The sequence below is a fragment of the Ylistrum balloti genome, unplaced genomic scaffold (assembly GCF_031769215.1).
Source record: "Ylistrum balloti isolate Yb309-2 unplaced genomic scaffold, AGI_CSIRO_Ybal_v1 Utg370754, whole genome shotgun sequence".
NCBI classification, from domain to species: Eukaryota; Metazoa; Mollusca; class Bivalvia; order Pectinida; family Pectinidae; genus Ylistrum; species Ylistrum balloti.
Window position 1 is genome coordinate 381,906 of NW_026782443.1, and position 16,189 is coordinate 398,094.

Below are 16,189 nucleotides of genomic sequence, written 5' to 3' on the forward strand. Positions count from 1 at the left end.
AAGATCACTTTAGGGCAAGATAATTATATTCATATCACTGGAGATGAAGGTACTGTAGGAAGAGTTAAAGCAGAGATTAAGAATCAGGTGGAAGAAATAGAGAGAGAAAGCATGGACTTCTTCAGCAGGGCTTCGAGACCAGAGATATTGAGGATGTTAAAGGTCAGTTGTGTACTGGACTTTGTAGAGGGAACTCTCAAAAGTCAGCAGCTTGCCTATTATCTGGAACAGAGTGTAGACACTATCAAAGTGTACACAACTGCAGCTGACAGAAACACTGTTCTCCGTCAGATAGAATCGGCCATCGTACACAGAACATTTGAGATAGATACTAAATGGAGGTTGTTCTTAGACTCACCAGATGTACAAAAGGAAATGGCTGATTTAATGAAGAAACACAATGATAAAGTTGTTGTACTATCAGAGAAGAGTCATGTTGTGTTCACATGTACAGCAGACATTGAAAATAAAGTGTTACAAACTGTTAACAGCATGAAGGAAAATTTTTTTCAGGAAGGAACAAAGACCGTGTTATATACACCTATTGGAGACCTGACTTTGGATGTCTGTGGGAAATTACTACACGAAAATATACAGGGAGTAGAACAGAAGTATGGTGTGGAGATTTGTCCTGTCATAAACAAAGGAAAGCAGGGATGGACAGTTAAAGGACCACGTGGGACACTTGAGAAGGCTGGTTGTACCTTGAAGAAAATTTCAGAGACAGTGACATCAAGAAATCTTTTGCTCAAGGACAAGATCAGCAAAGATTTCTTCAAGACACAGACAGGGCAGGACATAATGACCAAAGTTAGTAAGGATACAAGATGTCTAGTGACCATGTTGGAACCGGAAGTAGAAGTGTCAGAAGAGAAAGCATTGATGTCTGGCAGACTGGGTCTTACTCTGACCACCAAGGGATCCTCCAGTCTCGCTGGACACCAGTGGAAATTAGCAGATCCTGGACTGTATGTAGCTCTGTACTATGGTGATGGTGAGAAGTCTTCATCAAATGTCTTTGTGAAACTGGAAAGAAAAGGTACAATAAAAAGTTCAGGTAGCTTTATGCAAATAATGTATAGCTTGTACATGTATAAAGGAATCCTTCATTTATAATGATAGGAAATTCCAAAGAAAATAAGACATCATGAAGAATCAGTGATATTCAGTGGTTCATGGTGCTTACTCAGCTTTATGCGATAGGTTTTTAAATAATGGTAAGGTCATAAAATGTAGCATTACATATAATAAGTGGGTTTTTTTTAACCAGATGATATTTTCACAGTTAATGTAATACACAAGTTTGAGAACCAGTTAATATCAGGTTTTAGTTGTCCTCAAGGCAATAATTTTAACTAATAAACATTTTACAACAATTTTATTCAATTTTTAGTCTTTGTAATATTTGATTATAGATTCAAGCGCCATCAATTTTTATTGCGGAGAGGGTGAGGAGCTTTTTGTTACTCTGTACCTACCTGAGTGGAGAGATGGAAAAAGCAAAGAAAAAGATATAATACGTACACACTTTAAACGTATCATTGAATCAGCTGCAGAGAGGAAGAACACATCACTCACTATTCTTTTGGATGACTGTGAACCAATTGGATGGGTACATAAGAAAGCATACACAACATTAGTCAAAAGCACTCTGTTTGTTCTGATGTCTGAGAATGCTGTGGGCTGTTCTTGTTCCTATTTAACGAAGAAACAAGAGATGTTTTTGGGGTGTAAGGAAGTATTTGATGGCAGATTTAAAGATGCTACACCAGTCTCTGTAACAGATCAACAAGACAAAATAGAACAAGGATGGGAGATGGTAAATTCTGATGTCAGAGGTATGTATAACACACAGACAGGTCTGATACAGAGATCTGTAACCCATAGTGACTGATGTCAGAGGTATGTATAACACACAGACAGGTCTGATACAGAGATCTGTAACCCATAGTGACTGATGTCAGAGGTATGTATAACACACAGACAGGTCTGATACAGAGATCTGTAACCCATAGTGACTGATGTCAGAGGTATGTATAACACACAGACAGGTCTGATACAGAGATCTGTAACCCATAGTGACTGATGTCAGAGGTATGTATAACACACAGACAGGTCTGATACAGAGATCTGTAACCCATAGTGACTGATGTCAGAGGTATGTATAACACACAGACAGGTCTGATACAGAGATCTGTAACCCATAGTGACTGATGTCAGAGGTATGTATAACACACAGACAGGTCTGATACAGAGATCTGTAACCCATAGTGACTGATGTCAGAGGTATGTATAACACACAGACAGGTCTGATACAGAGATCTGTAACCCATAGTAACTGATGTCAGAGGTATGTATAACACACAGACAGGTCTGATACAGAGATCTGTAACCCATAGTGACTGATGTCAGAGGTATGTATAACACACAGACAGGTCTGATACAGAGATCTGTAACCCATAGTAACTGATGTCAGAGGTATGTATAACACACAGACAGGTCTGATACAGAGATCTGTAACCCATAGTGACTGATGTCAGAGGTATGTATAACACACAGACAGGTCTGATACAGAGATCTGTAACCCATAGTATTTACATTATTGTACATGTATTATATGGATAGAAGTTAAAAACAATGAATGCAAAATGTGTTTGGAAATTGTTAATCAACCATTAGGTTACTTGTTACTTCTTTTCTCTGACACAGATATACTACATATTGTCGTGGTTAATCTATAATTTTTTCTTGTAACAAAATCGCTTTTAAAGTTTGAATTTTTAAATCAAATAAGTCAAGTAATTGCAATATTACACTTAAAATGCAAAGATTTGATAGCCCTTAAATTTGCTCCATAATTGGTAGGTAGTGTGGTACTCTATAATGGTATTTGATAATTTATTTGTTTGCAATAACATTAAACCAGGAACTGTTTAGTTTGTAAAAGAGTGAAGATTCAAAGTTCAATAGATGTGTGTGTTTTTATTTTCAAAATACTGTTTGTAACCATAAGTTCTTAGTATAACATACATGAAGTGATTGTTTTTAGCTTACCTAGCCAAGTGAGCTTATGCTGTGACACAGTGTCCATCATCCGTCCGTCATCCGTCGTCAGTGTCAACTTTTTCCTTTAAATAACTCCTTCTCAATAACCAATGGATGAAATGTTTTGATATTTGGCTGGTATGATACCAGGATGCAAAAAGAAATTACCTTGACTTATATTAAAGGTCATAGGGATCAAATTTGTTAACCAATTTAAACAATTTCTTCATCATGAACTGAAAGGCCTAGAGGCATGATATTTGACTAGTATATTCCCTGAATGAAGCCCAGAAGTAGAAATTACCTTGACTTATATTCAAGGTCACAGGTCAAATTTGTAAAAACTTTTAAACAACTTCTTTTCAGGAACTAAAAGGGCTAAATGAAGCCCAACAAAGTTTGTGAAAAGAAATGACCTTGACATATACTCAACAAAAAAAGAAAGATTATCATGTTTCCTTGGCGAATACCTGTAAATGAGTGAAAACAAAATGACGTTTGTGCAATATTAGAAAATGGTAATGTTTTACATTACAAAATCCAAGGGGGTTACCAAAATCATTCAAGCGTGAAAGTCTGTATTAGCGAAAGAGCGGCACTAGGTTTTCTGCGACTAATTTGTATCTTCGCTTGAATTTCATAAACATTCAAACTGACAACTGTTCCTTAGATCGTTAGGACTTAGAAATCACCGAATCTTGCTATCTATCAACTTTATCATTATGCCCGGCTGTCACAAGTACAGAGAGAAAGAGCTGTAGGCATGATCCAGGCTGGGGAGTCTCACCGTCGAGTTGCTTGGCATTTTGGTTGCAGCGTTAAGACAATTTGCCAGTTGGTAATTCGCTTAAACCAAACTGGGTCAACATCCGATCGTCCCTGAAGCGGCCGACCCCGTAAAACGATTGCCAGGGATGACCGTCGTATACGAATGATACACTTGCGCAATCGATTCGTAACCGCAGTAGAGACTACAAGGACATTGTTTGGGCATCGTGTGTCTCCCCAAACAGTCCGCAACAGGTTGAGGGCCTACCAATTGAAAGCGCGGCGTCCCTACACTGGACCCAATTTGTTGTAACGTCACCGTAGTAATCGGCGTAACTGGACCCATGTTCACCATCATTGGGCCTTACGACAATGGAACAATGTTCTGTTTTCAGATGAGTCCAGGTTTTGTCTGCAACACGGTGACGAAAGGCGCAGAGTGTGGAGGCGACAAGGGGAGCGTTTTGTGAACTGCTGCGTTGCAGAATGGGACAGCTTTGGCGGCAGAAGTGTAATGGTTTGGGATGGCATTTGTGGGAGGACTCGTACCAGGCTTATTGTGTTAAATGGCAATTTAACCGGCAATCAATATTGGGAAGAAATTTTAAGACCAGTGGTTCCGCCATTCTTAATAAGCCATGGCGTTGGCGCCATTTTTCAACAGGATAATGCAACAGCGCACACCAGTCGTGTCAGCAGAACTTTCTTGCAGCAGAATAACATACAGGTGTGAGATTGGCCATCTAAATCACCTGATTTGTCACCGATTGAGCATGTCTGGGACGTTCTTAGGCGACGCGTGAGAGAACGTCAAAATCAGCCGTCAAACTTGCAGGAACTGGCCCAAGCCTTGATCGCTGAATGGAACAACATCTCTCCTTGAATTATCCGCCGGTTTACGAGTTCCATGCGACGTCGCTGCAATGCTGTTTACTTCGCAAATGGTGGCCATACTGGTTACTAATGGTGTTACCTTTGATATTGACCCCAACGTCCTTTACAGTTGATTAAAATCAACTGAACGCAAAGTTTTATAATGAATCATGACTGCAGTTTTATCAGAATTGATCAATTACTTTATTTGTACATAATTGGTAAGGATTTATGAAGGGGTTAATTAATTAATCACAGAATAAAGTAGTGTAACTTTTCTTTTTTTGTTTAGTATATATTCAAAGGCACAGGGGTCAAATTTTGGTACCTCTACTCATAAAATTTAAGGCCTAGAGGCATGATATTTGTCTGGTATTTTCCTTTAATGTTTAAGGTCACAGGGGTCGGATTTGTTAAAACATTTAAAAGTCTTCTTCTCATAAACTAAAAAGCCTAGAGGAATGATATTTGACTGGTATATACCAGTTGAGTGCTGCATGCCCATTGGGCCTTTTGTTTTAATAATACAGCAGAACAGCAGTTCTATTTCTACACAATTAAATAAACAATGTTTTGATCTGTTTCAGCATTGTAAGTTAAAAAGGATTTGTAGACATTTAAGTAGAAGCAACACTATATTTTGTTTTAATTTCCTTATCTTACAAGTTATCTCATATGAATTCAAGATTTTGAACAAGTGAATTATTTTCATACATAGAAAACGTAAAAAGTTAGAACAACAATCATGGAAAGGTTGATAATTATTTTCCAGCTTTTTGATAAGATGTATTTTGTTTTCAGAAAAGAAACCTGTTATTGTTGTACACCGTGGAGAATTAGCAAAGATGACAGTAAGTAATCTGCCTTCAGTGTCTTGATACATAATGTACATGTATTTCACTTACTAAAAAGTACTTATGCAGTCTCATGAACCATGACATTGAGAGGAAACTTGATAGTGAGTTTAAAAAAAGAATGCCAACATGAACGTTTTAATTTTTTGACCTGGTCAAAAGTTTGACACTCATAATTGTGCAGTCTTGGTTTTCCTGAAAAACACTTTTTTTGTCCTGCTAAAGTATAAAATAAATGATCCATACCTCGAGCTCTGTTTACTCTAAATGTCAAGAAAAGAATACCAAACAATCAAACTGGCTGTAAAATCTTGGCATACCCTTTTCTAGAATAGGGAAACCTTTTATTTTTAACCTAGGAAACTGTTTATTTTTAACCTAGTTTAATAAACATGTACATATAAAAATTTCATAATAACATATTTGGAGTAAAGGTGAGCGAAACTACACCATACTGACTTCGGAGGCCAGCATCACCCGCACCCGAGAGGAAACATATTTCAAATTTCTCAAGGTCAAGCATTAAGATTTACTGGAATCTTGTCTGGAATGATGCTGAGAATGTCCAGATCTAGAAAAAGTATTGCTATCTTGTCGTCTTGGAATACCGATTTTTGAACTCTCCAGTTTTACAGGTGTAATTGAGCTAATACTTAGTGATGATATTAATCAGAAGATGCTGACAAATTCTTGGTTATTTCACCTGGTAGTGTGGTGGACAAGACAGTTACAACATTTTATTATGTTGTAATGGTTTACTTGAACAACACAAAATAAAGATTGAATTTGCTTGTAATGATCAAGAAATGGTCCAAACCAGGTATTTTTATTTCATGGTCATTTTGAAATCAATGATGGCTGCCTTATTTTAAGCTTCACCCACAGCATCAATGATAATATCCATTATCCATCTAGCTTTAACTTCTTCTCAATAACCAAAAAGCCAAACTTTCATCTTATTCGGTTGGTAGCTACAACTAGGGTGAAGCCAAACAAAGTTTGTAAAATAGAATAAGCCCATATTTTAAGTCACAAGGGTAAATTTTGTTAAAACAATATAGCAGCTTCCTTTCATTAAAGCCCTTATATATACTTTCACTAAGATCTTGAAGAGAAAAAATAATCCATTTATATTGATATTATTAATGAAATTTAATTTACCAGAGAAACATACTCAAAACGATATGGTATTTTCATTTCAGTAATAAATATCATAACTTTAGTATGCAAATACAGTACCTGAACCAATCTTTGTAGCTCCAGAACAAATCCCACCCTCCTGACAGTCTCATGAGCATTTATGAGAGAGACATAGAGTGATCTCCCTTCCTCTTTCCTTTATGGCGCCTCTGATGGCTGTCATTTTACTCATTTTGTGGCTATGTCAGCCATTCAGTTCATTTCTGAGACTTGTTTTTTGTACATTTGGTGTTACTTATACCCATTTGCCCTTTATTGACGTTAATTTGGTTTGCTTTATTGTTTTTGTGCCAATTTTTCGCTGTTTGCTTCCTCAATGTCTCCTAGTGGTGTGCCATATGGTCTGCCATTAAGCCTTTACCTGAGTCTCATAGTTACCTATTCTAATGCCCTTCATCCGGCATCAGGTTTCGTGCATCTGTAAACAATTTAACACTATCGACTACTTCTCAAAAACCCTTGATCTGATTTCAGTGAAATTTTGCAGTAACCTTTCCTGGCCTTAGATTAATCAAAATTGTGTATTATACAGTCCCCACCCCCCCCCAAGGGCTGATGGGTGGGGCCAAATGGAGTCAAATTGACTTAAATTTAAAAAAATCTTCTTCTCAAGACCCAGAAATGATAGAATCAAATAGTCCTCATTAATGGAAGCATTTTAAGGTGCTTTACCAAAATTTTGAATTTCATGTCCCCAGGGTTTCGCATTTCCCCATAGGGAGGGGGTAAAGTTTATTATAGTTTATATAGATAAAAATTGAATTTTCAGCATAATTTGTTTAATTTTCATTGGAAATATTTCAAACTTGGTTCGAAATATGAGTGAAGGATGACAGCCTGATGGTATGCCCATTTTTTATCTATACTGACCCCCAGGGGCTGATGGATGGGGCCAAACAGGATCAAATTGACTTAAATATTAAAAAATCTTCTTCTCAAGATCCAGTTGTGGTAGAATCAAATACTCCTCATGAATGGAAGCATCTTAAGGTGCTTTTATTACCGATATAAGTCTCACAGTTCTTCCTAGGGAGTAACATTTTATCAGACTTTACTGTAATTTTTTTAGCAAAATGTTGCTTATTGCTTGCCTCGAAGTTTTTTACTTTCCATACTTATTTAAAAAATTTTTTAGTTGTTGTTTGTACGTATGTCTCGGGTGGGATTATGACAGGTTACTGCCCATGGATATTCCCATTTCTTTGGAGAGCAGGACCCTCATGATGCTTTTCCCCTTTGTTAGCTTTGCAGTGAGTCTACTCTGTGTAAACTTTGCTCAGTGAGTCTACTCTGTGTAAACTTTGCTTAGTGAGTCTAGTCCGTGTAAACTTTGTTCAGTTAGTCTACTCTGTGTAAAGTTTGCTCTCATGGAGAGTCCCAGATCAAGATGTCCCAGCCTTCCCAGTAATCTTCTTGCTGTTAGAGATATTCATTTTCTAGTTTCTGGCAGCTGTTAAGAGGTCTGTCTCTGGCTCTGAGCTGATAGACAATTTTGCCTTTCCTGTCTTGGGAGGTCTCATCGCTACAATGTCCTCTCATGAGCAGGGGGTGGTCCCTCCTGTCCAGGGATTCCCTGATCACTGATCCCTTAAGTGATCCAAGTGCACCAGGTGGAGCTGTTGGCAGGGGCATCTTTGATGCTGGGCCTGGGAATACATATGCCTGGTGGCAACCATCCTTGGGCTGCTCAAACCAGCCTGTGGATGGTCTTCAGTTCCAGTAGTAACCCCGGCAGTTCAGGCCCGTACATGTCCAGTTGTCCACCTAGCAGAAGTGGTCCATCTTTGTCTTTTTGACAGGGATTTGGGTATTACCCAATGACTTTTCCTTCTTGGAACCCCTTTGCTTAGGTCTCTCCCTCTAGAACTTTTAGGACTTTCACCTCTTGTACTGACCTGTTGGTCTCCCAAGTCCAAGAGTATGGCATGAGTTGACCCCTCTAGGTGACTCTTTACCTCCTCCTGGGACCTCTGGTCCCAGTGAGGTGGAGGATATAGAGTGTGAGGGTGTGTGCACAGCAGAGGAGGATGATGTCATTCATCTCTCTCTTGGATCCATGGATAGAGATCCTGATCTTTCTGAGTCATTAGATGATGATTCTCCTGGCGAGGAGGTTGTCCAGGAATGAGATGAGGACTGTTTTGTTGGCTCGGCAGTCCTTTCGAAGGATTTAAGTGGTGACAGACAACTCTACAGTTGTCGCATATCAGGAGAGACATCGGGCACCAGGTCTCGCCATCTGCATTCTTCTTATCTACCAGCAGATGTAGTTGAGCGTCTTCTGGGCAGACGTAAAGTTCTGGCGGACACACTCTCCAGGAGTGGCCAACTGGTATTGACGGAGTGGCAGCTGAGTCCCCCAGTTTTCAAGGGAATTTGTCAGGTGTGGGACAGGCCTCATAGAGGCAGGTACTGTATCTACATGCTAAAGTTATGGTAGTTAGAACATCACAAAAATTGGTTTTACTAGAAAAAAAAACTCGGGTTTGTATCGATATAAAAGCTGTTAAAATTCATTCCTCATTTAAACATGCCAATATATTTACAATTGTTGCGGACCCAAAGTAAAACATTCTCCAGAGTTTTCATCAGTGAGAGGTCAGTATGTACTATAAACATGTACCAGGTATACAACCTATTCAGACTACCCTTTGTGCCCATGAATGGCTTCACATTTCCAATTTCTATACATCTGCATCCTACCAGTAAAATGACACCACAAAAAGCATGCAGCATGTGCAACATTGCATAATTACCTGCAAACAGACCTACTGCACATGTAAATTTGAGAATGCAGATTGGTGGGAAGTTTTTTTGTTTCAGTATTCTTACACACTGTTTTAATAGATATCACTCAGCTGAAGTACATTTTAATGTTATATTAGCATAAGAAACAAAAGGAAATTTTCTCATTAACTTTCTGATTGTCGTAAATTTGCCGAACGATGCATATATTTGGGCTTCAATGGAAAAGCCTGGAGTAATGAAACACAGGGATATAAAGAGGTTTTGAGTCTTACACAGAAACATAGCGCACTCTAGTTCTACACACTTGTTCCAGTTGACATCTTGAGATCATCGTAATCAGGTGTTGTTACTTTAGGAGTTTTGTGGAAATGTTGAGAAACTGATATGCAGAAAGTGTTGTTGTTTTTGTCACCTAGCTTCACTTCTAAAATAAATGATTGCTATAATCACTTAATGATTGTTCTGACATGTGTAACCACTACTGCTGTTCAGTATATATCATTGGTAGGTGTTTTTTCTCAGATGACCATCAAAGTCTGTGAACTTCCTGTAAGTTTCTGTCATGATATCATTATGGTCCTTTCAGAGCGAGGTAATTGTAAACACTACAAGCAATGATCTAAGATTGGAATATGGTGCTGTATCTAGTTCTATACTGAAAGGAGCAGGACCAGAAATACAGAGAGAGTGTAACCAGTATCACCATAGTGTTGCGTATGGGCAGGTGGTAGTCACACATGGGTACAGGCTGCAGTGTAAAAACGTCTTTCATGGAGCTTTGCCAACTTTTCAAAAGGACAGAAATTTGGAGGTAATTTAAAGTATTATGTTATCATAAATGTGGCTTGAAAATTTTGAAATGTATCCTTTACATCAATATCATGCAGATTTTTTTTTTTCAATCGATGCATTAGCTTTTTCATTTTTCATTATGCAGAAGTGTAAACATAGGATTGTACAAGCTTTTATTACATTCAGATAATTACCTCTCATAAGTATATATACTGATGAGTAATGTCAACAAATTACCAGTGTACAGCTTTTTCCTTATCCAAAGATTGATATATTGTCTTTGATTGAGTCACAACAATATGATAAGAAATGCCATGTTGAAATTAGATATCTTAATGATTTGAATACATCAGTGGTTAGGGCATATACTGTAGTACTGTTCATGTTTTTTAAATATCTTTTTATGTGTTAATTTCAGTATATGAAGCAGTTTATGTGGAATTGTCTGATGCAAGCTGATAAGAGGGAGCGTAAAGAAATATCATTTCCTGCCTTGGGTACTGGTAACCTTGGTTATCACAGGAGAGATGTAGCCAGTACTATGTTTGAAACGGTTACCAGCTTCTTTAGTAAACATCAGGATTCCTGTATGACATTTAGATTTATTTAACACCTTGGTATGATCAGAGGGTTGATACAATTACTGTATGACATTTAGACCTTGGTATGATCAGAGGGTTGATACAATTACTGTATGATATTTAGACCTTGGTATGATCAGAGGGTTGATATAATTTTCCATTATTTTATGACATTTAGACCTTGGTATGATCAGAGGGTTGATACAATTACTGTATGACATTTAGACCTTGGTATGATCAGAGGGTTGATACAATTACTGTATGACATTTAGACCTTGGTATGATCAGAGGGTTGATACAATTTCCCATTACTGTATGACATTTAGACCTTGGTATGATCAGAGGGTTGATACAATTTCCCATTACTGTATGACATTTAGACCTTGGTATGATCAGAGGGTTGATACAATTTCCCTGTATTACATTTACATTTAGACCTTGGTATGATGACATTTAGACATTTAGACCTTGGTATGATCAGAGGGTTGATACAATTTTCCATTACTTTATGACATTTAGACCTTGGTATGATCAGAGGGTTGATACAATTACTGTATGACATTTAAACCTTGGTATGATCAGAGGGTTGATACAATTACTGTATGATATTTAGACCCTGTTATGATCAGAGGGTTGATACAATTTCCCATTACTGTATGACATTTAGACCTTGGTATGATCAGAGGGTTGATACAATTTCCCACTGTATGACATTTAGACCTTGGTATGACATATATGACATTTAGACCTTGGTATGATCAGAGGGTTGATACAATTTCCCATTACTGTATGACATTTAGACCTTGGTATGATCAGAGGGTTGATACAATTTCCCATTACTGTATGACATTTAGACCTTGGTATGATCAGAGGGTTGATACAATTTCCCATTACTGTATGACATTTAGACCTTGGTATGATCAGAGGGTTGATACAATTACTGTATGACATTTAGACCTTGGTATGATCAGAGGGTTGATACAATTACTGTATGACATTTAGACCTTGGTATGATCAGAGGGTTGATACAATTACTGTATGACATTTAGACCTTGGTATGATCAGAGGGTTGATACAATCACTGTATGACATTTAGACCTTGGTATGATCAGAGGGTTGATACAATTACTGTATATATGATCAGAGGGTTGATACAATACTGTATGACATTTAGACCTTGGTATGATCAGAGGGTTGATACAACTGTATGACATTTAGACCTTGGTATGATCAGAGGGTTGATACCATTACTGTATGACATTTAGACCTTGGTATGATCAGAGGGTTGATACAATTACTGTATGACATTTAGACCTTGGTATGATCAGAGGGTTGATACAATTACAGTATGACATTTAGACCTTGGTATGATCAGAGGGTTGATACAATTACTGTATGACATTTAGACCTTGGTATGATCAGAGGGTTGATACAATTACTGTATGACATTTAGACCTTGGTATGATCAGAGGGTTGATACATTTTTCCATTACTTTATGACATTTAGACCTTGGTATGATCAGAGGGTTGATACAATTACTGTATGACATTTAGACCTTGGTATGATCAGAGGGTTGATACAATTTTCCATTATTATATGACATTTAGACCTTGGTATGATCAGAGGGTTGATACATTTTTCCATTACTTTATGACATTTAGACCTTGGTATGATCAGAGGGTTGATACAATTACTGTATGACATTACTGTATGACATTTAGACCTTGGTATGATCAGAGGGATACAATTACTGTATGACATTTAGACCTTGGTATGATCAGAGGGTTGATACAATTACTGTATGACATTTAGACCTTGGTATGATCAGAGGGTTGATACAATTACTGTATGACATTTAGACCTTGGTATGATCAGAGGGTTGATACAATTTCCCATTACTGTATGACATTTAGACCTTGGTATGATCAGAGGGTTGATACAATTACTGTATGACATTTAGACCTTGGTATGATCAGGTATGATCAGAGGGTTGATACATTTCCCATTACTGTATGACATTTAGACCTTGGTATGATCAGAGGGTTGATACAATTACTGTATGACATTTAGACCTTGGTATGATCAGAGGGTTGATACAATTACTGTATGACATTTAGACCTTGGTATGATCAGAGGGTTGATACAATTTCCCATTACTGTATGACATTTAGACCTTGGTATGATCAGAGGGTTGATACAATTTCCCATTACTGTATGACATTTAGACCTTGGTATGATCAGAGGGTTGATACAATTTCCCATTACTGTATGACATTTAGACCTTGGTATGATCAGAGGGTTGATAAATTACTGTATGACATTTAGAACTTGGTATGATCAAAGGGTTGATACAATTACTGTATGACATTTAGACCTTGGTATGATCAGAGGGTTGATACAATTACTGTATGACATTTAGACCTTGGTATGATCAGAGGGTTGATACAATTTTCCATTATTATATGACATTTAGACCTTGGTATGATCAGAGGGTTGATACAATTACTGTATGACATTTAGACCTTGGTATGATCAGAGGGTTGATACAATTACTGTATGACATTTAGACCTTGGTATGATCAGAGGGTTGATACAATTTCCCATTACTGTATGACATTTAGACCTTGGTATGATCAGAGGGTTGATACAATTACTGTATGACATTTAGACCTTGGTATGATCAGAGGGTTGATACAATTACTGTATGACATTTAGACCTTGGTATGATCAGAGGGTTGATACAATTGATCCCATTACTGTATGACATTTAGACCTTGGTATGATCAGAGGGTTGATACAATTTCTCATTACTGTATGACATTTAGACCTTGGTATGATCAGAGGGTTGATACAATTACTGTATGACATTTAGACCTTGGTATGATCAGAGGGTTGATACAATTTTCCATTAATATATGACATTTAGACCTTGGTATGATCAGCGGGTTGATACAATTTCCCATTACTGTATGACATTTAGACCTTGGTATGATCAGAGGGTTGATACAATTACTGTATGACATTTAGACCTTGGTATGATCAGAGGGTTGATACAATTTCCCATTACTGTATGACATTTAGACCTTGGTATGATCAGAGGGTTGATACAATTACTGTATGACATTTAGACCTTGGTATGATCAGAGGGTTGATACAATTACTGTATGACATTTATGACATTATTATGACATTTAGACCTTGGTATGATCAGAGGGTTGATACAATTACTGTATGACATTTAGACCTTGGTATGATCAGAGGGTTGATACAATTACTGTATGACATTTAGACCTTGGTATGATCAGAGGGTTGATACAATTACTGTATACAATTACTGTATGACATTTAGACCTTGGTATGATCAGAGGGTTGATACAATTACTGTATGACATTTAGACCTTGGTATGATCAGAGGGTTGATATAATTTCCCATTACTGTATGACATTTAGACCTTGGTATGATCAGAGGGTTGATACAATTACTGTATGACATTTAGACCTTGGTATGATCAGAGGGTTGATACAATTACTGTATGACATTTAGACCTTGGTATGATCAGAGGGTTGATACAATTACTGTATGACATTTAGACCTTGGTATGATGGTATGATCAATTACTGTAGGGACCTTGTATGACAGAGGGTTGATACAATTACTGTATGACATTTAGACCTTGGTATGATCAGAGGGTTGATACAATTACTGTATGACATTTAGACCTTGGTATGATCAGAGGGTTGATACAATTACTGTATGACATTTAGACCTTGGTATGATCAGAGGGTTGATACAATTTCCCATTACTGTATGACATTTAAACCTTGGTATGATCTGAGGGTTGATACAATTACTGTATGACATTTAGACCTTGGTATGATCAGAGGGTTGATACAATTTCCCATTACTGTATGACATTTAGACCTTGGTATGATCAGAGGGTTGATACAATTTCCCATTACTGTATGACATTTAGACCTTGGTATGATCAGAGGGTTGATACAATTACTGTATGACATTTAGACCTTGGTATGATCAGAGGGTTGATACAATTTTCCATTAATATATGACATTTAGACCTTGGTATGATCAGCGGGTTGATACAATTTCCCATTACTGTATGACATTTAAACCTTGGTATGATCTGAGGGTTGATACAATTACTGTATGACATTTAGACCTTGGTATGATCAGAGGGTTGATACAATTACTGTATGACATTTAGACCTTGGTATGATCAGAGGGTTGATACAATTTCCCATTACTGTATGACATTTAAACCTTGGTATGATCAGAGGGTTGATACAATTTCCCATTACTGTATGACATTTAGACCCTGGTATGATCAGAGGGTTGATACAATTTCCCATTACTGTATGACATTTAGACCCTGGTATGATCAGAGGGTTGATACAATTTCCCATTACTGTATGACATTTAAACCTTGGTATGATCAGAGGGTTGATACAATTACTGTATGACATTTAGACCCTGGCATGATCAGAGGGTTGTTATCCCTTAATGACTGTCTATTCTATGTTATGTTTATCCACATGAAATGCCTTTGTAGATGATATTTAAAGGTTCTCCCTCTGTCTACATCTGTGTGTCATCTTCAGAAAAATTGATAGACGTATTAGTGTAGATACTGCTCTGGTTTTGCCTCTTAATATTGCGATATTTTGTTCTTGATATTTTTTGTCTTTAAGCATGAAAGAGAGTCAGATAAACAAAGTTGACAATTAATTTGTACAAATCTTAGAGACCCTTGTTTTGCCCTTTACAATTGACAATTATATTTCATTTTTCATTGTTGTTTTAGTAATTTTAGTAGTTTAGATCTTTTTGGAGATCTTGCCTCTCAGGTTTCAACTGATTTTATTCATATTTTTGGTAAGTGTTATCATCATGGCATAGAAGTTGTGATTTCATGAATGGCAGTTTGATTTGGCTACATTTGGAAGAGTTATGGCCCCTTTTTTACTTCATAATGTTAAGCTTGACTACATGGTAGGTTTTATCACATCATGTTTTCGTATACAGCAATTTGATTCAACAGAGCTATCAAACTTTGTTTTAGAATTTTTAATTTCTTCCTCAATTTTTCATTATCTTTTCGGAAACTTGGTACATGTTATGACCACAGCATGACATTGGGTATTCCAAAATGACATTGGGAATTTACAATTTTTGAAGTGATGATTGCCCTTTGAATTTTTTCAATGTTTTTATGTCGTCCTGATATCATCTTTCTGTTTTTTAACCAATTTTATAACATTGTAATAATTTGTAGTATGAAAAACAACCATCCATTCTCACAAATATGAAA

At 37.0% G+C, this 16,189-nt stretch overlaps 1 protein-coding gene across 1 annotated transcript in view; it reads left to right on the plus strand.

Annotated features, from left to right (window-relative positions):
• The first annotated feature begins 801 nt into the window (after nt 1-801).
• The window catches only part of LOC132558088 (uncharacterized), a 62,568-nt gene continuing 47,180 nt past the window's right edge, over nt 802-16,189 (plus strand). The window contains exons 1-5 of the mRNA XM_060222613.1: nt 802-1,039; nt 1,416-1,838; nt 5,488-5,537; nt 10,075-10,299; nt 10,699-10,867. Of these exons, the coding sequence (XP_060078596.1) occupies nt 802-1,039; nt 1,416-1,838; nt 5,488-5,537; nt 10,075-10,299; nt 10,699-10,867 (1,105 nt within the window). The remainder of the gene's footprint in view (nt 1,040-1,415; nt 1,839-5,487; nt 5,538-10,074; nt 10,300-10,698; nt 10,868-16,189) is intronic.